The sequence below is a fragment of the Rhinopithecus roxellana genome, chromosome 19 (assembly GCF_007565055.1).
Source record: "Rhinopithecus roxellana isolate Shanxi Qingling chromosome 19, ASM756505v1, whole genome shotgun sequence".
In the NCBI taxonomy this organism is placed as follows: Eukaryota; Metazoa; Chordata; class Mammalia; order Primates; family Cercopithecidae; genus Rhinopithecus; species Rhinopithecus roxellana.
The window spans coordinates 45,338,818-45,365,233 of record NC_044567.1 but is presented as its reverse complement, the minus strand read 5'-3'; the positions used below and the strand labels follow the sequence as shown (position 1 = coordinate 45,365,233).

The window sequence follows — 26,416 nt, the reverse complement described above, 5'->3', positions numbered from 1 at the left end:
TGTGACTGTCTCCTAGGAGTGTCCGCACTGAGGGGGCACAAGGCATTCACCACAGAGTGCCTATGACGACAGCAAAAACATGGACACTGTCTCAGTGACCAACAGCAAAAGAACACTCATGCAACCCTCTACCTCTGACATAAAATGTGGAGTGTCACGTGAGCATTAAATATACCACGACAGGCCTTTCAAACACCATGTACCCTAAGAGGGAATAAAAAGCTAATATAAAACTTTGTGGGTCGGGCACGGTGGCTCACACCTGGAATCCCAGCAATTTGGGAGGCTGAGGTGGGTGGATCGCCTGAGGTCAGGAGCTCAAGACCGGCCTGGCCAACACAGTGAAACCTTAACTCTACTAAAAATACAAAAAATTGGCCGGGCGTGGTGGCTCACGCCTATAATCCCAGCACTTTACCTCGTCTCTACTAAAAATACAAAATATTAGCTTGGCGTGGTGGGTCACACCTGTAGTCCCAGCTCCTTGGGAGGCTGAGGCAGGAGAATTGCTTGAACCCGGGAGGCGGAGGTTGTGGTGAGCCAAGATCGTGCCACTGCACTCCAGCCTGGGCAACAAGAACGAAATTCCGTCTCAAAAAAAAAGAAAAGAAAAGAAAAAACACTTTGTGGTGGACACTTTGGCAATATCTAACAAAATCCAAATTCCCCATCTAGAAATTCATTCTGTGCACACCACAGCCCATATGCAGGAGGCAGAACCTAAATGACCGTTACTAGAGGCTTAAATAAACTGCAGTGAATACAATGAAATGCTATGAAATCACTGAAATGAATGAGCTAGACACATGCAGCACCAAAAGCCCAGAAGGATTCAAGATATACACATGTGAGGCCAGGCGCGGTGGCTCACACCTGGAATCCCAGCACTTCGGAAGGTCGAGACGAGTGGATCACCTGAGGTCAGGAGTTCGAGACCAGCCTGGCCAACATGGTGAAACCCCTGTCTCTATTAAAAATACAAAAATTAGCCTGGCGTGGTAGTGGAAGCCTGTAATCCCAGCTACTCGGGAGGCTGAGGCAGGAGAATCGCTTGAACTCGGGAGGCGGAGGTTCCGGTGAACGGAGGTTGCGGTGAGCCGAGATGGCACCACTGCACTCCAGCCTGGGTGACAGAGCAAGACTCTGTCTCAAATAGTGGGAAGGGAAGTGGAAGTGGAAGGGGAAGGGGAAGGGGAAAGGGAGGCCATGTGGAAGAAGGGAAGTTGTGGAACAGTACCTCATATACACGTATCCGTGTATGTGTGTGCTCGTACACAGGCACACAGACATGCACAAAAACATACATACACAGAAACAAATTCTAGAAGGATCTACCCCAAACTGTTCACAGTAGTTATCTCTGGAGGGGCAGGATTATGGGAGACTTTTTAAACTTTCTACATTATAAATCACTATTTTCTGCATTGTGTAAATATTTAACAACTATACATGACTTTGGTAATCTAAAAGAAAATAATGGAGATATTCCCACTTAAAATCTTATGAAGAATTCTAACACTGGAAAATGCTTATAAAGATTATAAAACCAAATATAAATTATACATAGAATTTACTATGTGAAAAAATACAATAAAAAATAGGCTGTTAGGAAATAGGCTAAAACTACTGAGATGTGGAATTGTGGGTAACTTCCTTTTTTCTTATTTGTGAAATTTTCTACAATGAGAAATCCTTTTATAATCACTAGCAATAAGCAATTTCAAAATGTCTACCTTGAACGAAGTAACAGCTTTGTCACCCAAAGAACACTAGGACCGGGACAATACCTTCAAGCAGATGTCCCTCAGCTGTGCTCTGACTTCAGCGACCAGCATCATATTCTTGCTGTTGACAAAATTCTCTTTGCACCAGTCCTGAATAGGAGACAGAATGATATCACAATCCACTCATTCACTATTTATTTGTTCATAGAGACGGAGTCTTGCTCTGTTCCCTGGGCTGGAGTGCAGTGATACCATCATAGCTCACCACAAACCAATCCTCCCACCTCGGCCTCCCAAATAGCTTCAACCACCGGCTCGTGCCACCATCCAGCTAACAAGCCTCTCATTTCTATAGAAAAAATATAACAACATTTTTAGAACACAGTTGAATTCAGAGGAAAAACTTCAGGTGCCAAAAAGGAACGTAGGAAAATATCTTTCTATCAAAAAACATGAACTATAAGGAAAACTATTAGTAACTTAAACTAAAGAAAAACTTAAAGTTTCCCAGCTTGGGATAGTTGTCTCATCATACCCAGTATAACAGCAGAATCTCCAGAATAGATTTTAAAAGTTCTACAAGTCATTAAGAAACAGACCAACGACCCAGTGGAAAAATGGACAAAGGATGTGAACAGACACAGAAAACAAAACAGAAATGCCCAATGTAGGTAAGGCGGCTTCTTTCTTTTTTCTCTTTTTGGAGATAAGAGTCTCGCTCTGTCATCTAGGCTGGAGTGCAGTGGCACGATCTTGGCTCACCACAACCTCTGCCTCCCACGTTCAAATGATTCTCCTGCCTCAACCTCCCGAGTAGCTGGGATTACAGGTGTGTACAACCACGCCCGGCTAATTCTTGTATTTTTAGTAGAGACCGGCTTTTGCCATGTTGGCCAGGCTGCTCTGGAAGTCGTGGGCTCAAGTGACCCACCTGCCCCGGCCTCCCAAAGTGCTGGGATTACAAGCTGGAGACACTGTGCCTGGCCCTGGGCAAGTTTTTCAACTGCACGAAGCTTCATTTCCACGACTATGTTTCATGAATATAAAAGATAATAATAACAGTGCTCATTTCTTTTTTTTTTTTTTTTTTTTTTGAGGCGGAGTCTCGCTCTGTCGCCCGGACTGGAGTGCAGTGGCCGGATCTCAGCTCACTGCAAGCTCCGCCTCCCGGGTTTACGCCATTCTCCTGCCTCAGCCTCCCGAGTAGCTGGGACTACAGGCGCCCGCCACCTCGCCCGGCTAGTTTTTTTGTATTTTTAGTAGAGAGGGGGTTTCACTGTGTTAGCCAGGATGGTCTCGATCTCCTGACCTTGTGATCCGCCCGTCTCGGCCTCCCAAAGTGCTGGGATTACAGGCTTGAGCCACCGCGCCCGGCCTCATTTCTTATAAGTACTGTACTGAATGATGAATGAGATCATACATCAAAAAGTGCTTAGCATGGGGCTTGGCACGGAGTAAGTACTCATTAATTGGTATGCGCTATCATTAGACATATTACTTTATTAAGTTCCAACGACGTTTTGATGGGTTGGGAGTCACTTAAGTCTTGCTGAGTTAAACACATTCAGAACAGAGACCGAAGCGACATTTCTTTGGTAACCTCCCAGTACTGAGGCATTTCCAAAATGATGTCCGGCTTTCTTTTTGTGATTCTTTAGATCATTCAGCCACAAAGGGAAAATGTACTTTTTGTACGGCTTCAGTAGAAAAAGGGAAGCACGCAGCAGAGACAAGCAGCTATCTCTGGAGAACAGGAGCAAGACAAGGCTCACCTTATTTCCACCCAGGTTTTTGAAGGTCCGATAGATATTGAGCAGGGTCATGTGATCCCCCTCGCTGGATATGAACTTCTTGCGGACCCCTTGCACTTCCTCTCGCCGGGAAGGAGGGTTGTGGAGGACGCTGTCCACAGACAGCAGGGAGACAATGGTCAGGATCTCCTCTGTACAGTGGAATTTGGGGGACATGAGGATGGTCTGCAAACCGAAATTTAAAATTGTGTAAACCCAGCCTTCTCCTAGCTTTAGAATGCACTATTTCTGTACATTGCTTTTGCAGCTTCCTTTCTAAGGAGTTAAAGGACAGGTATTTCTAAAACCATGGCTATGTACATTAGTGTTATTTCACTCTTTAATATTAAATAAAACAGGTGACTGCCTTCCCTACAGAGTTCCGAATTTCTTGTGGGTAGGGCTCTTGACTTCATATCTTTGAATCCCACACTGAACATCAACCAGGGCTATTTAAAAAACTAGGGATTGGTAATTATTTAACAGAAAAAGTGAGATTAATCGAGAAGCACTGGGTTAATGGTTCTACTTTGGGATGGCTGACTGTAATGCACAGGAAGGGGACTGAGGAGAGGGTATCATTTACTTTGGCAAATTTGGGTTCTAAAGGAAATGCCGCCATCTTTCTTCCAATTGGAGTCAGGGAAAGCTGGTCATCTTTATGTTCGAGAGCACCTAACAGGTCCAGCTGGGCAATGGCCGCCTGAATGTGATCTAAAGAAACGGAGACATAAAAAGGAGCCAAAAGTCCAATAAGAATGAAGTTGCAGCCAGTTCAGTATTTCTGGGAGCTTTTGATAACTCTACATCAAACAACAGCAAAACATCATAACCACCACTGCCCCCTTGACACACCTGTCAAAGAATGACATCACTGTCTTCAGTCCAATTCCCTTTTTTTTGTTGAGACGGAGTCTCGCTCTGTCACCCAGGCTGGAGGGCAGTGGTGCAATCTCGGCTCACTGCAAGCTCCGCCTCCCGGGTTCACGCCTTTCTCCTGCCTCAGCCTCCCAAGTAGCTGGGACTACAGGTGCCCGCCACCATGTCTGGCTAATTTTTTGTATTTTTAGTAGAGACAGGGTTTCACCATGTTAGCCAGGATGGTCTTGATCTCCTGACCTTGTGATCCACCCGCCTCAGCCTCCCAAAGTGCTGGGATTACAGCCGTGAGCCACTGTGCCTGGCCTCCCTTTTCTTTTTTGAGACAGAGTCTTGCTCTGTCACCCACGCTGAAGTGCAAATGTGTGATCTCAGCTCATTGCAGCCTCCACCTCCTGGGTCCCAGTGATTCTCCTGCCTCAGCCTCCTCTGTAGCTGGGACCACAGGCACATGCCACCACGCCTGGCTAATTTTTGTATTTTTAGTAGAGACGGAGTTTCACCATGTTGGCCAGGCTGGTCTCAAACTCTTGACCTCTGGTGATCCGCCTGCCTTGGCCTCCCAAAGTGCTAGGATTGTAAGTGGGAGCCACTGCGCCTGGCCTCGATTCCCTTTTTAAATGACCCGTAATTTAGCAATATGTGTGTAGATTTTGAATACACACATCAAAAGTGTAACTTTTGACCCAGCAATGCTACACTTACGAATTGCAATTGCAGATATACATCGCACAGAGACCATATCGCCAGAAGCAAACACATAACAGTGGAAATAGCAGTTGTCTCAGGGGCCAGCTGGGGAGGCTGGGAGACAAGGAGGGGTGAGAAGGACATTATCACTATTTACTATTTTATATTTTTAAAACTTTGAACCATGTAAATACATTACCTATTAAAGAATAAAAAAGCATTTCTAAGGATGCAGTAAATATATACATCCCAATAAGGAGTGATCTGTAAAATATATTAAATGAAAGAAAGCAGTGTGTTTCTCATTGCTTTTTTTTTTTTTTTTTTGAGACAGAGTCTCGCTCTGCCGCCCAGGCTGGAGTGCAGTGGCCGGATCTCAGCTCACTGCAAGCTCCGCCTCCCGGGTTCCCGCCATTCTCCTGCCTCAGCCTCCCGAGTAGCTGGGACTACAGGCGCCCGCCACCTCGCCCGGCTAGTTTTTTGTATTTTTAGTAGAGACGGGGTTTCACCATGTTAGCCAGGATGGTCTCAATCTCCTGACCTCGTGATCCGCCCGTCTCGGCCTCCCAAAGTGCTGGGATTACAGGCTTGAGCCACTTTTTTTTTTTTTTTTTTTGAGGTGGAGTCTCGCTCTGTCGCCCAGGCTGGAGTGCAGTGGCGCGATCTCTGCTCACTGCAAGCTCTGCCTCCCGGGTTCACACCATTCTCCTGCCTCAGCCTCCCGAGTAGCTGGGACTACAGGCGCCCGCCACCACCACGCCCGGCTAATTTTGTGTATTTTTAGTAGAGATGGGGTTTCACCGTGTTAGCCAGGATGGTCTCGATCTCCTGACCTTGTGATCCGCCCGCCTTGGCCTCCCAAAGTGCTGGGATTACAGGCATGAGCCACCGTGCCCGGCCTTCTCATTGCTTTTTTTAAAGCAATATTTACCAATTGAAGGATGGATAAATGCATTTTGGTTTATTCACAGAATAGAATAGCACTTGATGTGAAAAAGCATCAACACAAATAAACTATACAGAACAAGCTGAATGGAAACAGCTTACTCAAGAATAACATAAACTTATAAACAAAGAACAAACAGGTGGTTTAGGGATACAGACGCATAGAGTAAAACAATAAAGAAAAGCAAGGCAATTACAAACAAAATGTGGGAGTGGTTACCCCAAAGGAATGGAAGGAGGCAAGGGCAAGCGGGTGGCGGGGGTGCCCTGGGGGCTTCAACTGGGTACACAGGTGTTGGATTTTAATCATTCCTTATACCTTATGTATTTTCATTTGTTTGTAAGGATTTAGCAACGAAGGAAAAAAATCAAGCACAGAACAACGCTCAATGTTTGTTGCTGTTTATGGTTTAAAACATACTACAGGCTGGGCGCGGTAGCTCACGCCTATAATCCCAGCACTTTGGGAGACCGAGGCGGGTGGATCACAAGGTCAGGAGTTTGAGACCAGCCCGGCCAACATTGAGCTCAATCTATACTAAAAAATACAAAAGTTAGCCGGGTGTGGTGGTGCACACCTGTAGTCCCAGCTACTTGGGAGGCTGAGGTAGGAGAATCACTTGAACCTGGCAGGCAGAGGTTGCAGTGAGCTGGGATCGCACCACTGCACTCCAGCCTGGGCAACAGAGTGAGATCCTGTCTCAAAACAAAAAAACAAAAACAAAAACAAAAACATACTACAGCGGGGGCTTGGTGGCTTAACACCTGTACTCCCAGCTACTCGGGAAGCTGATGTGGGAGAATCACCTGAGCCCGGGAGGTTGAGGCTGCAGTGAGCTGAGAATGTGCGGCTGCACTCCATCCTGGACAACCTGAGCAAGACCCTGTCTCAAAAATAACTAACTAACTAACTAACTAAATACATACATACATACATACATACATAGATGCATAAAATTAAACACACTACATATACTCACATATGCATACATTTGCTCTAGAAGTCTACTAGAAAATACTTCCAGTGGTGGTTCTAGGGGAAGAAAACGATGAACCTGAGGATTAGAGCAGGACCCTTGTACACCCATCAATTGCTGACTTTGTGTTTTCTTTCTTTCTTTTTTAAACCAATTGCATTACTTAAGAAAAGGGACGGGGGGAAGAAAAGGAAAATGGTGCATTGATGAGACGCCAGGTGCCAAAGCTACTATCATAAAGATTTCCAATTATGTTCTTCCACTGCAGAGAAATTACCAATGAACAGGAGACTGATCAAATTCCAGTTAAAGGCACAGAAATGTGATCTCTGCAGTCCCTGTGCTCAAAAAAGCACAATTTCATTACAGTTCTGTAGTATCCCAAGGACTCACATGATGACCTTCACTGGTTCCAGAGGTCAAAGAACCTTATTGATGGTGCTGACAGTACAGAATCTATCATTTCATAGCTAGGAGCACTGGCACATGCCTGTGGTCCCAGCTACTTGGAAGGCTGAGGTGGGAGGATCACTGGAGCCCAGGAGTTGGAGGCTGTGATGGAGCCTGTGGGTAGCCACTGCCCTTCCACCTGGGCCACACAGTGAGACCCTGTCTCTTTAAAAGTCAATCAATTTATCTATCATTTCATGATTTTGAGATGCTTCTCTAATACCTAATATTGTTATCCACAAAATTAAATAAAGGAGATGACCAAAATACTTTATTTTTTTGGAAGCGTCCATTTGTTGTTGTTTGTCTCCTCACCCACCTTCGGCAAAACTGTGGATTTCACTTACCTGGAGATGGCTTGGACACGAAGTCAAAGGTGAGCACATTTGGGACTTTCATTGCCAGAAGCTGAAGCATCACACTGGCCAGGTTACACCTGCGAAGAGCGTGAGACCAGGGTCATGACCTGATCCCTCTGCCTGTGAGTCATAACCACTCACGGAGGAGTGTGAGTCAAAACTCAGCTCTGGGCAAGCAGGAGAGATGTGGGGACAAATGGCAGCAGTGCAGGTGCCCACCTCTGGATCTCTGGCACGGTCATCTTATCAAACGTCTCAAACTCCTCCTCTGTGTAGAGCCGGTAACAGATGCCACTGTCCTCTCTGCCAGCCCTCCCTGTGCGCTGCCAAGCCTGCGTCTTCGATACTCGCTGCACTGCTAACACCTCAAGACCACTGTCTGGACGGAGAGTGAGCCCCATTAGTGCTTCATCACATGAACAAACTCTTTCTACAGTGTTCATAAAAAGAAGCACACCAGTGGTTCTTTCAGCAACACAGGGGTCCAGAAAACCTCAAGGCTAGCACAATGGACAGCGCAAAACCAGGATGCTCCGCAGTGGTTTGGCCCTAGTGAAACAAGGCTTTGCAATAAGCCCAGTGTGAAATCTGTCACGAAAACGTCAGAAAAAACTCATGCATGCAGCAAGGGGCCAGAAGAGTTTCCGAGGTCTTGCCCTAGATGGTAGGACGGCCAACCCCTCCCGTTTGCTTGGGACAGAGGGTTTCCTGGGATGTGGGATTTTGGGTGCTAAAACTGGGACAGTTTCAGCAAACGAAGATGGTGGTCACACTATCAATCAATGACTCCGAAATTCAATGCCTCAAATCACTTGAGTGCTTTATCCTCCCTCCCAGTTCTGCTGTAAGACAGAAATAATGTGATGTCTGTTTTCTAGCAGTAAATGAGGTTCATTTTCTTCATAAAGGTGTATTCTTAGCCAGGCACTGGAGACCCAAGTTCTTTCTTTCACCTACATCATCTCAAAAAGATACACCTGTGGAAGTCAGGACCCTCAAATGTTTGCTAGAGCATTTCAGCTCAATAATTGGGAGCAATAATTTCAGTGGCCTCCAATCCTCTGTGGAATAAAATGAAGTATCAAACAGACTTGAGTCAAGATGACCTTAAGGTAGCTTCCCACTGCACCTTCTTAGGAGAAGCCAGTGCTCCTTCCATGCCTCAGCCCAGCCAGGGGATCCGGTTCCTTCCTAGGAAACCTGGGAGCTCAAACCAGCCATATATATATATATATAGTTTCTGATGACAGCCTGATTGACACCCAGCTGTTCCTGGCGTTACAGCCGACTTCTGATGGGGTACTAGACCCTCTGCTCAGGTCCCAGACCCTGTGTGCCCAAGTTTGCTCAACCTGGGCTCTTCTTGCCTGCCTCTACTTCCTGTCTCACATAATCCGCCTCAGGACTCCTTTGTGGACCTGGAGTGTAGATATCTCACTCATGGCGCCTGCCACCCGAATTTGTTAGTTACAAACATGAAACACTCAGGGGAAAACTGCGGGACTACAGTTTCAGTGGCTGCTCACTAGACACAGGAGAGACATTCATGAACTACAAATTCTCACCAGGGTTATACTTCTTTGCTTTAACCATGCCCGTGTCAACTACATATTTTATTCCTGTAATGGTTATGGAGGTTTCAGCGATGTTGGTTGAAATGATCACTTTGCGATAGCCCTAAAAGGAGGAAGAAAACCAAAAAGCCGCATTGACACACGGATGATTCAGAAGTCTTCAAACATATTCTCACCATTGATTTCCACAAGTCACTCAGGACCACGAAAAGATGACTCCATTATTAATGGCAGTCATTAGTATGAATGGTTGGTCATTCAACTAGGCGGGGGAAGGGACGCTGCAGTCTTAAAGGTTAATTTGAGGCAATGAGATGTAGCGGAACAAGCACAGGAATCAGAAGCAAGTAGATGTGGGTTGGAATCGTGGCCCCGCCAGTGACTTACTATGCGCTCCTTGAGCAAGTGTGACTTCTCCTCTTGGGGCCTCGCGATCCCCATGGGATCATCACCGGCCTTGCCGGTTCCCATGAGGATGAGAGACAGTGGATATCAATGCTAGCACAGTGCCTGGCACGGCAAAGGCACACAATAAATGCCACTATGGACAAATGCAATTCATGAGGGTCCTCATTCACCTTGCAGCTTTGGTTTATACTCTCCCTCATCCCAACAACTGTCTCCCTGCTCCCATCACAGGAGCGCCGTATGTGTCACCGTGCATTGTACTCCTGCACCTCCTCAATGTGCTCATCTGGTACCTGGGTAGCCCATCCCATACACCTTATCTGGAGCCTGGTAATAGGTACACAGACCTCACTGGTGGATCCGTCTGGGTGCCCAGAATAGGGCTGGAGAGAAGAGGTGGTGCACTCACCTTTGGGGCCCCTTGGAAGACTCGCAGCTGCTGCGCATAGGGCAGGGAGGCATACAGCGGAAGGACCAGCATCGCAGGGCAGCCGTCTGGGAGGTGCTTTGCAATGTCTCGGCAGGTCTTGCTCATGGCTTCGATCTCCTCCTGCCCAGTGAGGAACACCAGGATGTCCTGTGAAGGAGGGGCTTCCTGTAAAAAACGTAGAGTGGGTTTACTAGGCATTGAGAGAATTGCAGCTTGCACAGAAAAAGACAATGGTGATTGATGATGTTTCCCAGAGTTATTTTTCTTAACTATGGAAATGTAAACAAGCCTAAAAGTTGATGTCTAGCTTGGAGAGAACCCTGACCAGCAGTGCATAAAATGGTAACAGGCTGGGTGTGATGGCTCACACCTGTAAACCTAGCACTTTGGGAGGCCGAGGCGGGAGGACTGTTTGCGGCCAGGAGTTTGTGACCAGCCTGGGCAACACAGCAAGATCCCATCTCTACAAAACATTTGTTTTTAATTGGTCAGGGGTGGTGGCACATGCCTATAGCTCCAGCTGCTTGCCACTGCACTCCAGCCTGGGCGACAAAACGAGACCCTGACTCAAAAACATAAAAAACAAAACTAATATATAGGAGTTAGCCAGCTATGTTTATAGGCCAAGTGATGAAATTCTGAAGGAAAATCATCAGACTGTTTTTTCTAACAAGAACAATACCATGAAAAGCATAATCAGGCAAGCAAATAAAATCTGCATGAGGCTTCCTTCCTTTTGTAAGCATCTTGAAAGATGAGGCTGACAAAACAGAAGGCAACTTGGGGAAATCCTAATCCATGGAAATGAACAGATGCAGCCACGCTGGAAAAGGAGCCTTTAATGAACGATGCCGTCAAAAGCGCTTTCACACGCCCCCAAACATACACTATATACTTACACGACTGCTTGAGCTGTTGAGGTTAATGGGGTTCCTCACTTTCTTTTTTTTTTTTTTTTTTTTTTTTTTTTTTTTTTTTTTTTTTTTTTTTTTTGAGACGGAGTCTTGCTCTGCCGCCCAGGCTGGAGTGCAGTGGCCGGATCTCAGCTCACTGCAAGCTCCGCCTCCCCGGTTCATGCCATTCTCCTGTCTCAGCCTCCCGAGTAGCTGGGACTACAGGCGCCCGCCTCGTCGCCCGGCTAGTTTTTTGTATTTTTTAGTAGAGACGGGGTTTCACCATATTAGCCAGGATGGTCTCGATCTCCTGACCTCGTGATCCGCCCGTCTCGGCCTCCCAAAGTGCTGGGATTACAGGCTTGAGCCACCGCGCCCGGCCGGGGTTCCTCACTTTCAAAGGGAACAACACCCAAGTGTGAATGACATACCTCATGCCCTGATTTTTCTTTGATTTCTGATCAGATATATTAATTTGCTTGATGTAAAGTGCTTGACACTGTGGGAGGACAAGGCGGGCAGATCACCTGAAGTCAGGAGTTCGAGACCAGCTTGACCAACATGGTGAAACCCTGTCTCTACTAAAAATACAAAAATTAGCTGGGGGTGGTAGTGGGTGCCTGTAATCCCAGCTCCTCAGGAGGCTGACGCAAGAGAATTGCCTGAACCTGGGAGGTGGAGGTTGCAGTGAGCCCAGATTGCACCACTGTACTCCAGCTTGGCCAACAGAACGAGACTTTCTCTCAAAATAAAATAAATAAAATAAAATAAAATTAAATTAAATAGGGCCAGGTGCAGTGGCTCACGCCTGTAATCCCAGCACTTTAGGAGGCCGAGGCGGGTGGATTACAAGGTCAGGAGATCAAGACCATGCTGGCTAACACAGTGAAACCCGTCTCTACTAAAAATACAAAAAATTAGGTAGGCGTGGTGGCATACGCCTGTAATCCCAGCTACTCGGAAGGCTGAGGCAGGAGAATCGCTTGAACGTGGGAGGCGGAGGTTGCAGTGAGCCGAGATCACGCCATTGCACTCCAGCCTGGGTGACACAGCGAGACTCCATCTCAAAATAAAATAAAATAAAATAAAGCACTTGATGGGCTGGGCGTGGTGGCTCATGCCTGTAATCTCAGCACTTTGGGAGGCTGAGGTGGGCGAACGGGTTGAGGTCAACAGTTTGAGACCAGCCTGTCCAACACAGTGAAATCCCACCTCTACTAAAAATACAAAAGTTAGCCGGGCGTGATTCCAGATACTCGGGAAACTGAGGCACAAGAATGGCTTCAACCTGGGAGGCAGAGGTTGCAGTGAGCCGAGCTCATGTCACTGCACTCCAGCCTGAGCAACACAGTGAGGCTCCATCTCAAAAAAAAAAAAAAAAAAAACAAGTGCCTAATGGCAAAATAAATAGAAAAAAATGTTAATAATTATATGTATGTTTAGGTATATATGTAAAAACACATATTTTTAAATACGTGTATCTTTTTTTCAGCCCAGTATGAAGAGAACAATTGTTCAGAGGTATACACAGACAGGATAAAATCTAAATCAGTCAAAACCTCATCAGTGGGAGATTTCATCAAAGCCAGCGGTAACCTAATGCACCAGCAGCTGCCATTTATGAAAAATTCTCATCTCGTTTGCTTTCCGCAGTTAAACAAGGCAGACTTCTTCCCCAAATACTATGAAAATGACAGTAAAGGCCACTGTCTCAGCAAGAAAAGACAATGAGAGATGAGGAGGCTCAAATCACTTTGGAAGAGAGAGGGGAAAGGGGATGGATGACTTGGCTGGAGGGAGGGAACTACAAGTTGTGTTGTGGGAGAGTGAAAACCCAGGGATTGGCTCAAAGTCTGAGTATAGCATGGTTAAACCCTCCAGTTCCCTCTCCTACCCAGCACGGCCAGGAGACTGGGAAGCCCTGGGCTTCACCACAGGAAAATGGTGACAAAGAGAAGAGTCATGATGACAACTGCACAAAGGCCCAGGACAGCCACCTGCCCTAACTGGAACAGCAGCATAAGGGACTCTGAAAAGACAGACTGTGCTTGAACACAGAACCATTCACGATTGGCCTATGAGAAATGTTGGAACATTTGGAAAAAAATGAGCCAAAGCTTGCACAACTGTGTTGTTCAAGAAAAAAGGTATAGGGATGACGGTGTGCTACTAGCAATGTTTGGTCATAATATCGTTAGTATTGATACTGAACTCAGAAAACATCATAATAGGCCAGACACAGGGGTGCAAGCATGCAGTCCTAGTTACTCCCCAATGCTGAGGCAGGAGGATTGCCTGAGCCCAGGAGTTCACGACTAGCCTGGGCAACACAGCAAGATCCTGCCTCAAAAACAAAAACCTAAACAAAAACATCATGATAGAACTGTCAAGAGGTTGGAGATAAAGGGGGCTGGGGAGGGGCAATTCTAAACTCTTGTCACCATGGTAAGAAATTAGCATACGATGCCTGATACCCATAACTCAAGAAACAGTGGCAAAAGCAAGGTAGTTTAGAAATATGAAAGCAATATGTAGAGACTGAAAGGAGGTGCCTAAACAGCAGAAATCTGGGATGTTGAAGTAAAAACAACTGTTATTCTTTTATTATGAGCCTTTTACTATAGACTCCTTGACTTTTTAAAACTTTAAACCCCATATCCATCACTTCTTTTAAAATAAAAATTGGCTGGGCACGGTTTCTCACATCTGCAATCCCAGTGCTTTGGGAGGCTGAGTCGGGAAAATCACTTGAGGCCAGGAGTTTGAGACCAGCCTGGGAAACATAGCAAGACCCTGTGTCTACAAAACATAAAAAAAATTAGCCAGGTGTAGTGGTGTGTGCCTATAGTTCCCGTTACTCAGGAGGTAAAGGCAGGAGGATTGCTTGAGCCCAGGAGATCGAGGCTGCAGTGAGCGATGATTATGCCACTGTTCTCCAGCCTGGGTGACCCTGTCTCTAAATAAATAAATTAAATAAAAATTAATTTTAAAAGTTTGCCTCTGGGTTTTCTCAGAAAGCTAAAAGGAAGGTAAAAATATTAAATTTTATACAAATTAAACAAAAGTGATTTAATGATTCAAATTTTTGAAGTAAATGTTTAATAAAATGAGAAAATATTTTTTAATATTCTCCTAACATAGTTAAAAAAAAAACAAAACAAAACTCTAAGTTGCAACCCATTATTGGACCAATGTCAATTTTTTCTTTTTTTGAGATAGGAACTTGCTCTGTCTCCCAGGCTGGAGTGCAGTGATCATAGTTCACTGCAGCCTTAATCTTCCAGGCTTAAGTGATCCTCCTACCTCAGCATCCCAAGTAGCTGGGACTATAGGCGTGCACCCCCACACCTGGCTGATTTTTTTATTTTTAGTAGAGATGAGGTCTTGCTATGTTGCCCAGGCTGGTCTCAAACTCCTGAGCTCAAGCAATCCTACCCACCTCTGCTTCCCAAAGTGCTAGGATTCCAGGTGTGAGCCACTGTGCCCAGCCAACTTTTTCTTTAAATGAGGTACAAAATATCAGAGTATTCTACATGTAGTAAAAGACGTAGTTTCTTTTTTAAAAAACAATTTTTATAATTTTTTATAGAGACAGGGTTTTGCTATGTTGTCAGACTGGTCTTGAACTCCTGGACTCAAGTGATCCTCTTGCCTTGGCCTCCCAAAGCATTGGGATTACAGGTGTGAGTCACCATGCCTGGCCAGAAGCTGTGTTTCATGGACTTATTTCAGTTATATGTATAGCGTACTGGGTTGCAAAATAAAAGTACTTCTTTTGGTTTTTTTTGGTGGAGTCTCGCTCTGTCGCCCAGGCTGGAGTGCAGTGGCGTGATCTCGGCTCACTGCAAGCTCCGCCTCCCGGGTTCACGCCATTCTCCTGCCTCAGCCTCCCGAGTAGCTGGGACTAAAGGCGTATGCCACCACACTAGGCTAATTTTTTGTATTTTTAGTAGAGACAGGGTTTCACCGTGTTAGCCAGGATGGTCTCGATCTCCTGACCTCGTGATCCACCCACCTCAGCCTCCCAAAGTGCTGGGATTACAGGTGTGAGCTACCGTGCCCAGGCCAAAAGTACTCTTAATAGGGGTTATAATCAAGACAAGTTGGTAAGCTACTGCTCTAACATGGAAATTTTCTGGCTCAGTGTAAGAAAGCTGCTGGTCAGAGTTATTTTTCTTTTCAGAGAAAAGGAGAGATACCATAAATAAAGGATAAAAATCCAGACACAGCAAATCAACTCCTTATTCATTTTTTTTTTTTTTTTTTTTTTCCAGACAAGAGTCTCCTTCTGTCACCCAGGCTGGAGTGCAGTGGCACGATCTCGGCTCACTGCAACCTCCGCCTCCTGGGTTCAGGCGATTCTCCTGCCTCAGCCTCCCAAGTAGCTGAGACTACAGGCGCCCGCTATCATGCCTGGATAATTTCTGTATTTTTGTAGAGATGGGGTTTCACCATGTTGGCCAAGCTGGTCTTGAACTCCTGACCTCAGTGACCTGCCCGCCTTGGCTTCCCAAAGTGCTGGGATTATAGGCGTGAGCCACCGTGCCTGGCCGCCTTATTCATGTTGATGACACAACTCACAAAGTTGTTTTGTTATTGAGTAGCTTTGCTTTTTAAGGCTCAATGTTCTCACTACCAACTGCAAGATAAAAGAGAACTTTTTGGGAATTTGCCCCCCACACCATACCTGGTGGATCTGGAAGACTGAGACAAGCGCGGCGTGCAGGTAATCATTCTGAGGCTGTTTGGTGTAAAACACTTGGATCGGATGCTGCCGACCCTCTAGGTAGAGGACGGGGGCGCCATTGAAATACTGAGAGAACAGGTCCACATCCATCGTAGCTGACATCACAATCACCTGCATGAGAGAACGAAGACGACCAGAAACAAACATTGGGACAGCCTTTCCATGTCCCTCTCAAGCCCCAAAAGCAGATGATTGAGGCCTGTGCCACCTCCATTATAGCTAACTTTCTTCCAAGGCTCTGAGCAGAACAGGCAGAGGAAAACACCCTGCTAAAGCACACAGGCCAGTTTCCTTTCCTTTTTTGTTTTTTTTTTTTTGTTTTTTTTTTGAGATGGAGTTTCACCAGGCACGGTGGCTCACGCCTGTAATCCCAGCTCTTTGGGAGGCTGAGCCAGGCGGATCATGAGGTCAGGAGATCGAGACCATCCTGGCTAACACGGTGAAACCCTGTCTCTACTAAAAATACAAAAAATTAGCTGGGCACGGTGGCAGGCGCCTGTAGTCTCAGCTACTCGGGAAGCTGAGGCAGGAGAATGGCGTGAACCCGGGAGGCGGAGCTTGCAGAGAGCAGAGATGGCGCCACTGCACTCCAGCCTTGGCGACAAAGCGAGACTCCGTCTCAGAAAAAAAAAAAAAATCGAGAGCGTTTCACTCTTGTTGCCCAGGCTGGAGTGCAGTGGCGCGATCTCGGCTCACAGCAACTTCCACCTCCCAGGTTCAAGTGACTCCTGCCTCAGCCTCCCAAGTAGCTGGAACTACAGGCATATGCCACCACGCCCGGCTCATTTTTTGTATTTTTAGTAGAGACGGGGTTTCACCATGTTGGCCCAGGCTGGTCTCGAACTCCTGACCTCAGGTGATCCACCCGCCTCGGCCTTCCAAAGTGCTGGGATTACAGGAGTGAGCCCCTACGCCCGTCCAGGCCTGTTTCCTTCCCTGTGTTATGCATACTTTCAGAGGAAGTTTCCCTAGTTCCTTTCTCCTCTTCTGTGCGGTTTTCACCACTCCAAAGAGCACATCTGTGTGGATAGTCCGTTCGTGAGCTTCATCCAAAATGACACAGCTGTACTTCCGAAGCAAAGAGTCTGAAATTGCTTCGCGCAGAAGCATGCCATCTGTCAGAAACTTGATCCTGGTGTCTTCTGAGGTGACGTCATCAAAGCGCACTGTATAGCCGACCTGTGCAGAGAAACAACTTACTCGGTCATCAAACATTTCTTGAGCGCCTGCTGCGTCCAGCACGAAGTTGGGTGCTTGCACCACCACAGTGAACAATGACCAACACCAACCCTTCCTACTCCCTTGGGAGGCATGCAGTCTAGCTGGGAGAGACCACGGTCAAGTTTCCTTCAACTGCAATTAATGTAACTACTACAAGGAATATTTAAAAGTAACCTTCTAGCACAAGCTATTTAAAAATTTCATGTGGGCCAGGCGCTGTGGCTCACACCTGTAATCCCAGCACTTTGGGAGGCTGAGGCAAGTGGATCATGAGGTCAAGAGTTTGAGACCAGCCTGACCAACATGGTGAAACCCCGTCTCTACTAAAAAATGCAAAAATTAGCCGGGCGTGGTGGCGGGCGCCTGTAAACCCAGCTACTCAGGAGGCTGAGGCAAGAGAATCGCTTGAACCCAGGAGAAGGAGGTTGCAGTGAGCCGCGATTGTGCCACTGTACTCCAGTCTGGGTGACAGCGCAAGACGGTCTCAAAAAAAAAAAAAAAAAGTTTCATGTGAAGTTATGTACAGATATGAAAAGATGTCTAAAATATTTTTAAGTGAAGTGAGTACACACACACAAATCTGTCTTATATACAGTTCTGAGACTCATTCTCAATACTCACATATACACTGGCATAATGCTTACAATTTTTCTAGAAAGACATAGATAAGAGAGTTAACAGAGGTTACTGAAGGCTTAAGATATTCAAAGAAAACAACTAATTTATCCAACTTGACAACAGATTTTGAAAGCAAAGCACATGGGACCAATAGAGCCCCTGATCTCTCAGGAGCTTGTAAAGAACTCTTGGAAGAATAGGCAAGAAAGCAGCTCATTATGTTATGTAAAAGGAGTCTTGTTTAGAAAAATAAAAGGCAGGGGCATGGTGGGAGAGCTGTTTAGTCAAGAAGTATTAAGAGTAAAGAAGGAACCAGGTACCAGCTTCCCGAGTTCAGTTCTCTTCTCATCTGAGACTCTAGTAGCAAGAGAGATGGCAGCTACTCGACGAGGCTGGGTCACAGCAATGATGCCCTGGCGGCTGATCCCTCCTTCATACAGGTACTGAGGGATCTGAGTTGTCTTCCCAGAGCCAGTTTCCCCTAGGAGAGAGGGGAAAAAAAAAAAGCTCATTGAAATGCAAATTAGGGCTGGGCACCAGGGGTGGCACCTATAATCTCAGCACTTTGGGAGGCCGAGGTAGGAGGCTCTCTTGAGCCCGGGAGTTCAAGATCAGCCTGGGCAACAGAGCAAGACCCTGTCTCAACAACAACAATTAGCCAGGTGTGGTTGCATGTGCCTGTAGTCCCAGCAACTAGGGAGGCTGAGACAGAAGGATCATGAGGCCCAGGAGTTCAAGGTTACAGTAAGCCATGATTGTGCCACTGCATGCCAGCCTGGGAGATAGTGTGAGACAATGTCTGGAAAAAAAAAAAAAAAAAGAAAAAGAAATGCAAATTGGCTGGGCACAGTGGCTCATTCCTGTAATCCTAGCACGTTGGGAGGCCAAGGGAGGAGGATCACTTGAGCCCAGGAGTTGTCTCTACAAAAAATACAAAATTAGTTGGACGTGGTGGTGCACGCCTGTGGTCTCAGGTACTGTGAAGGCTGAGGCGGGCGTATTGCGCGAGCCAGGGAGGTCGAGGCTGCAGTGGGTCATGATCACACCACTACACTCCAGCATGGGCAACAGAATGAGACCCTGTCTTAGAAAAACAACAACAACGGCCGGGTGCGGTGGCTCAAGCCTGTAATCCCAGCACTTTGGGAGGCCGAGGCGGGCGGATCACGAGGTCGGGAGATCGAGACCATCCTGGCTAACACGGTGAAACCCCGTCTCTACTAAAAACTACAAAAAACTAGCCGGGCGAGGTGGCGGGCGCCTGTAGTCCCAGCTACCCGGGAGGCTGCGCCAGGAGAATGGCGGGAACCCGGGGGGCGGAGCTTGCAGTGAGCTGAGATCCGGCCACTGCACTCCAGCCTGGGCGACAGAGCGAGACTCCGTCTCAAAAAAAAAAAAAAAACAACAACAACAAAAAGCAAATTGACATAAATTTCACCAAACAAGCAGCTCAAAGTCAGAAGTAAAAGATAAAATACTCTGAGTTGGTAAAGCCTCAGGAGAATGGGCATTCAGGTACGTATACTGCTGGCGAAGTTAGTTGGTTAATTGGTATTATTTCTCAGGAGGCCAAATTATGTTTTTTAAATCTTTAAAATGTTTATATCCTTTGACCCGCAACTCTACTTGCAGAAATTGAGTCTAAGAAAATAAGTAAACTTGTGTATAAAGATACAGCTTCGAAGAGATTTTATTCAATGTTGCTCCTGACAGAAAAAAATTGGAAACAATATAAATGTTCAAAAGGTAATTTACATAGTTAAAATATAAAATAAAATAATTTACATAAAAATAAAATAAAATACAACTGTTACATAGATTTCTGCATACTGATGGACATTAAGAGACATCCATTCATGTACTGCTGCCTTCAACTCCCAGCCACTCCCCAGCCTGCTGCCTCCCTTCAACCCCTCTGCCTCTGCCCACACTATGGGCAGAACACCTGCCCTCAGACTGCCTGCCTGGCAAACTCTAAGATGATTCAGCCCTCAAACACGCTCTCCTGGCTGCACAGGTGGCCCTCCTCTGGGCTCCATAGAGCCTTGTTCATCTCTCTTTCAGCACTGACTATCCTGCGTTGTACAAAAGCGTTTAAATGTGTCCATCCTCCTACAACACCAGAAGCTCCCGGAGAGCAGTGCTCTGAAAGTCCCTCGCAAGTACTTGAGTATTTTGCATACAATAAGCACGCAGCAAATGTTATTTCCTGCCCTGTATGAGTTCCTTTAACAGAGCCTGATTAGAGCAAAGAACTCAGCAAATCTGCGCATCCTTCCCCTCCCTCCAGCTACCACCAGGACTCTCTGACTTCACAGAGTCCTCCAGTCCCATTATTTGTGGGGTTTTTTTTCCTGTCAGTCTGTCAGCCCCCTCTGACTGCTCATCCTTCCTGACCCATACAAGAATCAGACTAAGAATTTGATTATTCTGCAATCTTCCGGCTGAATCCACTAGGCAAAACCCCAAACTTGAATTAATGTCTCTGTCCATCTTTCCTGCTCCTGTACCAGGGCAACTGAGTGTTGCTAAAGTAAAATACAAAATGCTTGGCACCAGAAGTGTTGTGAACTTTGGATTCTTTCAAGTTTTGTAATATTTGCATTATACTTACTGGCTGAGCATTTTAAATGTGAAAATCTGAAGTCCTAAATGCTCCCAAATCCAAAAATTTTTGAGCACCCGACATGATGCTCAAAGGAAATGCTCCTTGGAGCCCCCTCTGGATTTCGGATTTTCAGATTTGGGATGTTCAACCTATAATTTGGTTGTGCAGAAGCAAACCTGAGTTTATAGTGTAGCCGAAATGCACCTAGGCACCAGTACTACCACGGATCTGTTTTCTTGTTTTTGCAGCCTGTCTTGTCTCCATCCCCGCCAAGGGCCCACTTGAAGCCCAGTGACTCCCATTCTGAGCAGGGCTCCTGAACCTGTCTCACAGAAGTGGGGTTCGAAAATGTGATATCTCCCTACCTGCCCCATAAGCCTTTATGCAGCGCACCGTCCTTACACCCATTCTCTAGCCCTGCAGCCTCTTAGCCTTCCTCCTCTTCCAGACCAGCCCTGCATCTAGCCCTTGTGGCCAAGCTCCCCCCTTACCCATACCTCCTGATCTTTGCTCCATTAGCTCGATTCTGTCTTCAGCCTCCCTCCCTATTGAATTCTTCCCCTCAACCTCTGAATACAGACAGTCCCTGCCTTAGAACTGCTCGACTTCAGGATGGAGCAAAAGTCAAAACTGTACAGTAGCAACTGTTCGTTTGAGTACCCACACAACTGTTTGTCACTTTCAGTATGGTATTCAATAAATTACATGAAATATTCAAGACTATTATAAAATAGGCTTCGTGTTAGATGATATCACCAAACCATAGGCTAATGTACATGTTCCGAGCACACTGAAGGCAGGCTGTGCATATTCAATGCATTTCCAACTTAGGATATTTTCAACTTATGAGGATGGGTGGGTTCATCCACACATAACCCCATCCTAAATCGAACAGCATCTGTAAAGTTCATCTCAGCTTCCCTCCTTTTTCTCAAAACAGAAGCCTGCTCCCCCTGCTTTCAGCCCTCAGCTCAATGACAAATCAGCTGTTACCCACAGAGCTTTGTTGAAATAGCTCTCCACGGGATCCACAATCAATAGTGTCAGAGACTGTCTGTGAAAGTAGTGAAAAATTTTGTAAAAGGAAATTTATGCAAGAAATGTTTCACAATTTAAAAGTGATTAGGCCTCCTGAATGCTTTATAAAATGTCACTACAACTCTTAGCTGTACAACTTGCCTGCTTTGCAGCTAGGTTAAAACCTAGGACGCAAGGAGCTAAATGCTGAAATAAGCCAGCACTTCTTTTTTTTTGTTTTTTGAGACAGAGTCTCGCTCTGTCGCCCCCGGGCTGGAGTGCAGTGGCAGGATCTCAGCTCACTGCAAGCTCCGCCTCCCGGGTTTACGCCATTCTCCTGCCTCAGCCTCCCGAGTAGCTGGGACTACAGGCGCCCGCTACCTCGCGCGGCTAGTTTTTTGTATTTTTTTTTTAGTAGAGACGGGGTTTCACCGTGTTAGCCAGGATGGTCTAGATCTCCTGACCTCGTGATCCGCCCGTCTCGGCCTCCCAAAGTGCTGGGATTACAGGCTTGAGCCACCTCGCCTGTCCTAAGCCAGCACTTCTTATCTGCACTTCTGTCTAAGTCCTAGGCTGTACACCTAGTGCATAATTAAAATCCCAAACTTACCAAGGTTTTCAACAAAGGTAAAGGTTGCTGAAAGTTAACAATGTAACATGCATTTAAAACTGTTGAAGAGGCAGTTTATGTGCAAGGTGTGTAAGGAAAGTAAAATACACTTTTGGCAAAAAGATTATAAAGAGGGATAAGAATGTACATTTTTGCCTATGTTAAAAGGTTAAAGAATTGTTTTGAGGGGGCCGGGCGCAGTGGCTCACGCCTGTTTCTATATCAACCAATCGGGCCTAGTAAAAAGCGCTGCTAAAAAAACATAAAGAAAAGGCTAAAAAGCTAAGGGAGTACCAAAACAACCAAATGGACTCTTGGTTTGAAAACAAAATCATAGCATGCGTCATCCCATTCCTGGGCTCTCTCCTAATACTATGCCTGGGACTAATGTTCTTTTTTGTTTGTTTGTTTGCGACGGAGTCTTGCTCTGTCGCCCAGGCTGGAGTGCAGTGGCACCATCTCGGCTCACTTCAAGCTCTGCCTCCCGGGTTCAAGCCATTCTCCTGCCTCAGCCTCCCGAGTAGCTGGGACTACAGGCGCCCGCCACCACGCCCGGCTAGTTTTTTGTATTTTTAGTAGAGACGGGGTTTCATGGTGTTAGCCAGGATGGTCTCGATCTCCTGACCTCGTGATCCACCCGTCTCGGCCTCCCAAAGTGCTGGGATTAAAGGCGTGAGCCACAGCGCCCGGCCAAGGGACTAATGTTCTTACCCTGCCTAATTAACCTTTTTCAAAGATTTTTAACTGAAAGGATCATGGCCATTTCACAAACAAACTCCCCAACAACATCTACAGACGGCATTGCTCCTACAGTCAACCTGAGGCCAGGAAACTCTCCGTCCCCTCGTTAACAGGACATAGCCGGAAAGAACATGCCGTCCCGCCTCCTTTTTATAACTAAAGGGTCTGGATTGACACAGCAGGAGCATCACCATCTTGGACAAGCCCCTCATTCAAAAGTTCACCTTAAAAAACCGCCTAAATCCAAAGGGCATCAGCCTAATGGCTAAGGTCTGCACGACCATAGACCACAAATAACATCTCCAATCAGAAACATTCCAAACTCATCCCCGACCAGACACATGTCAACCCCAAGATAACCCGGCTCTGGCCGGGAAGATGCTAGCCCGGAGATAACCCCCCTCCGGGCCGGAAAGATGTCTGCTCCAAGACAACCTCCTCTCCTCCCAAAGACAGTCCAACCCCGCCAAAGACTTCTCTACACCTATAAACATTCCAAGCTTGTGATAAGGGCCCTCACCCTAAAACCAATATATACTCTTAAGTCTGTAAGACAAAGGGCTCCTGACCGAACTCGGCCAGGAGCGCCTCTCAGGTTTTAACTAAAGAAAACCCGTCTTTAACTGCCAGCCGCGTTTCGTGTTTCTTTCCTTTTTCTTTAACTCTTACAAATAGCTCACATCCAAATCCAGTGGGCATCACATCCAAGTCCAGTGAAACTGGACTGGACTGCTGCATCTACTCACTCTCTATTCCTTTGACTAGCTGCACTCATGGGTCTCCTCCTTTTTGGCTGCTCATCCTTTCCGTCCTTCAGTATCTCTTCTAACACGTTGGGGATGAAAGCCCCTTGAAATCAGTTCCTGCCCAACAACTCTGCCTGTTTTCATGCACCAGAAACTACATCTTCCCTTTCGACCGGAATGTGTTCAGGTTCCCATCTCTCAAACAGACTTTCCCTCCTGCCTAGAACGCCCTCCCTCCCACACGACCTCCCCAGCCACCTCCTCACAAACTGGGTCAGATCCACTCTCCTAAGCTCCGCAAGCCCCCGGTACGTGTCTCTATCCTTTTACACGGAAGGTGAGTCTTTGCCTACACACGTCGGTCACTCTCACCGGGCTGTCCAGCGCCTCCAGGGCAGGGCTGCCGGACCCTTCTTCGAGGCCCCTCTCCAGGTCTGGCACAGAAAAGGTATTCAGCTTTGTTGAAGCCAAGAACGAACGGGATTGAGAGGCATGTAAGAAAAACTGCTCTAGCTAAGCCACGGACGAAGTGCAAGGAAGAGCCCGCCGGCGCGGTCACTCACCGATGAGGACCGCGTTGTCCAGGTTTCGGAGCTGGGCCAACAGTTGTCCCCGCGCCTGGAAGATGGGCAGACTCCGGCGCTGCAGCTCCACAGCTTCAGGGTAGGGACTGGCCGAGGGCTGGGCCAGGGGCGGCTGCTGCCTCCGGCCTCCTCCTCCACCTCTGCCGCCGCTGCCCGCAGTCAGCAGCATCACCACTTGCCTCCCGGGAGGGAAGGACCCAGAGCGGCTCCGAGGCCCAGAGCCCGGCCGGAATCTCTTGGCCGGCGGGAAGCCCGCCTCCTCCGGCATGTCTGCAGGGCACCGCAGCAGGAGGCGCAAGCGCCGGCAGCTCCTGCCCCCTCTCAGGTGCAGACAGCAGGCGCGCACCGCCCCTTCCTCGCCACGTGCTGGCGGCTCCCGGCGACCACCGATGACCTCACGGCAGCCCCAGCCTTTCGAAAAGGGACTGCAACTCCCAGCATGCATTGGGGGCTTGGGAAGGCTTTCACTTCCTGGGGGGTGGGAAAAGTAGGGCCTGATGTAAAACCAAGAAAAGGCCCGGAGCTACAACCGCGAAACACAGGGTGTACGGTTCCGTGGGACTGTAGTCTTGGTTAACGAGGTTTTTCTCGTTGTTTTTAGTAGCATTACTTCTTTTCAGTAAACACGCGTTTTCTCCTTCTCTGTCCAAATCACAGTCACTTTTCAAGGAAAGTACTTAATTCTGTAAAATCAATGAGAAGCACAAACGTGCATTGTCTAATCCTCTAAACAACTTGTAAGTTTGGTGGTAGATACTGGTTATTAGATTATCTCTAATTTACAGATAAAGAAATTGAGTCATCTGAGATTAGCCATTCAGATGTCCCGAAGTCATAGATTTGTGATCATCTTGTGTTACAGAAAGGAAAACCAATTCTATGATATACATGAATTTAACTCAGAAAATGACTATTCCAGAGGATGTGATCGCCTCCAGTAATATAAGCAGAGGACGGAGGGAGTTCAATGGAACTAAAATTGTCTTTTATCTTTCCTTTCCCCCAACCATTCCAGCCAGACTCTCACGTTCTCTACATGGCTGTGCAACCCCATCATAGACACTTCAATGAAGATTCAGAACTGCAGCAAAAAAAGTACGATTATAACTAGTTCTTCCTTCCCTCCTAAAAGTTTTTAGACGATTTGCTAATTTACCAGGAGAATGCCAAGTAGCTGTTTGCTCTTACAGGAAGTGTGATTTCCAGAGTACACCGTAGGCTTCAGCTCATGTGAAGGGCATCTTCTGAAGCTCGTTTCCATGAAACTCGCCCTGTATGTGAACCTGTTAAAAAATCTCCTTTCCCATGATTCGTGAGAGAGCTAGTCTAAAAACAAAAAACTTCCCCTTTCCTCCAGGTCGAAGATAATTTTCCTCTAGTTGCTGACAGTTGGGTGACCAGGCATTACTGAAAATGTGCACGTTGAACGAGTAGCAGATTTGTGTTTAAGAATAAACTGATAAATTTTCACTTCCTACCCTGAAATATTTAGAAAGGCAAGCCAAAACTACAAGGGATAATAAATGTTCTCTCTCAAATTATGGACCTTGAGTAAGTAAAGACATCCCAGTCCTTTTTCCCAGTGTGCTTTCCAGAGTAACTTAATGTAGGAGTCCAATGCTCCTAATGATGACAATAATTTAGGTAATATAAATGGGTGGACTTATTTCTTGATGAAGCACATGCCACCTCTAGATGCAGCCACTAATCATTTCTAGGCAATGGCTGTCATGTAGACCTATTATTGCCAGATCTTCCAGTTTTCTCAAGAAAAGCCAAAAGTGAAGATTTTTATCTGTCAATGTTAAATACAGGCTTAAACTAAAAAAAAAAAAAAAGGAAAAAAGTGCTGTCAAAACAAAGCACATAGGTAGGTAACCAATCTGCAGGTAACTCATCCATAATCTCTGGCCTAATGATCCAGCTATTTTGTAGCCTCAAAGCTAAGAGGACCAAAGAGTTGAAAAATTAAGTCCTATATATGCATCAAGCCATGCTGCCCACATTTCTCCCATTGGTAGACTGAAATCTGCTATTTCTCCTGAAGAAGTCTCTTGGAGGGAGACTTCTTTAGTCTCTTGGGGTTTAGCAGCTTTCATATGTAGCTACTGACAATCTAATAACTATTCAAAGAATATCCTGGTTCTTCCTCCAAAAGATGAAGCGTCAGACACATTTCATTTTTAACTTGTCTGGGATGGTCTGTGGACTTAGCTGGTCTGATCACGACCATACCAGCTGGTGGTCACCTTTGCTTTTCTGACCACCAAATCACTGCCCTTGATCATGTTCAGTTTCCCTCTATCCCACTTTCAGAGACAACCACAAGCTTTAGCAACTAGGCTCAAGCTTGCATGCATACACTTTAATCCCTCTGTAATTAAAAATACCAGATAATACTTTGC

General features: G+C 46.5%; 1 protein-coding gene across 1 annotated transcript in view; it reads right to left on the bottom strand.

Moving 5' to 3' along the window:
• The window catches only part of DHX33 (DEAH-box helicase 33), a 31,631-nt gene extending 7,161 nt beyond the window's left edge, over positions 1 to 24,470 (bottom strand). Inside the window, exons 1-11 of the mRNA XM_010355843.2 lie at positions 23,991 to 24,470; positions 18,026 to 18,186; positions 16,818 to 17,045; positions 15,807 to 15,977; positions 10,206 to 10,391; positions 9,380 to 9,491; positions 8,034 to 8,193; positions 7,803 to 7,891; positions 4,101 to 4,228; positions 3,497 to 3,700; positions 1,788 to 1,874 (exon numbers count right to left, since the gene is read on the bottom strand). Coding sequence (XP_010354145.2) covers positions 1,788 to 1,874; positions 3,497 to 3,700; positions 4,101 to 4,228; positions 7,803 to 7,891; positions 8,034 to 8,193; positions 9,380 to 9,491; positions 10,206 to 10,391; positions 15,807 to 15,977; positions 16,818 to 17,045; positions 18,026 to 18,186; positions 23,991 to 24,456 — 1,992 coding nt within the window. The 5' untranslated portion in view covers positions 24,457 to 24,470. The remainder of the gene's footprint in view (positions 1 to 1,787; positions 1,875 to 3,496; positions 3,701 to 4,100; positions 4,229 to 7,802; positions 7,892 to 8,033; positions 8,194 to 9,379; positions 9,492 to 10,205; positions 10,392 to 15,806; positions 15,978 to 16,817; positions 17,046 to 18,025; positions 18,187 to 23,990) is intronic.
• Between the last annotated feature and the right edge of the window lie 1,946 nt (positions 24,471 to 26,416).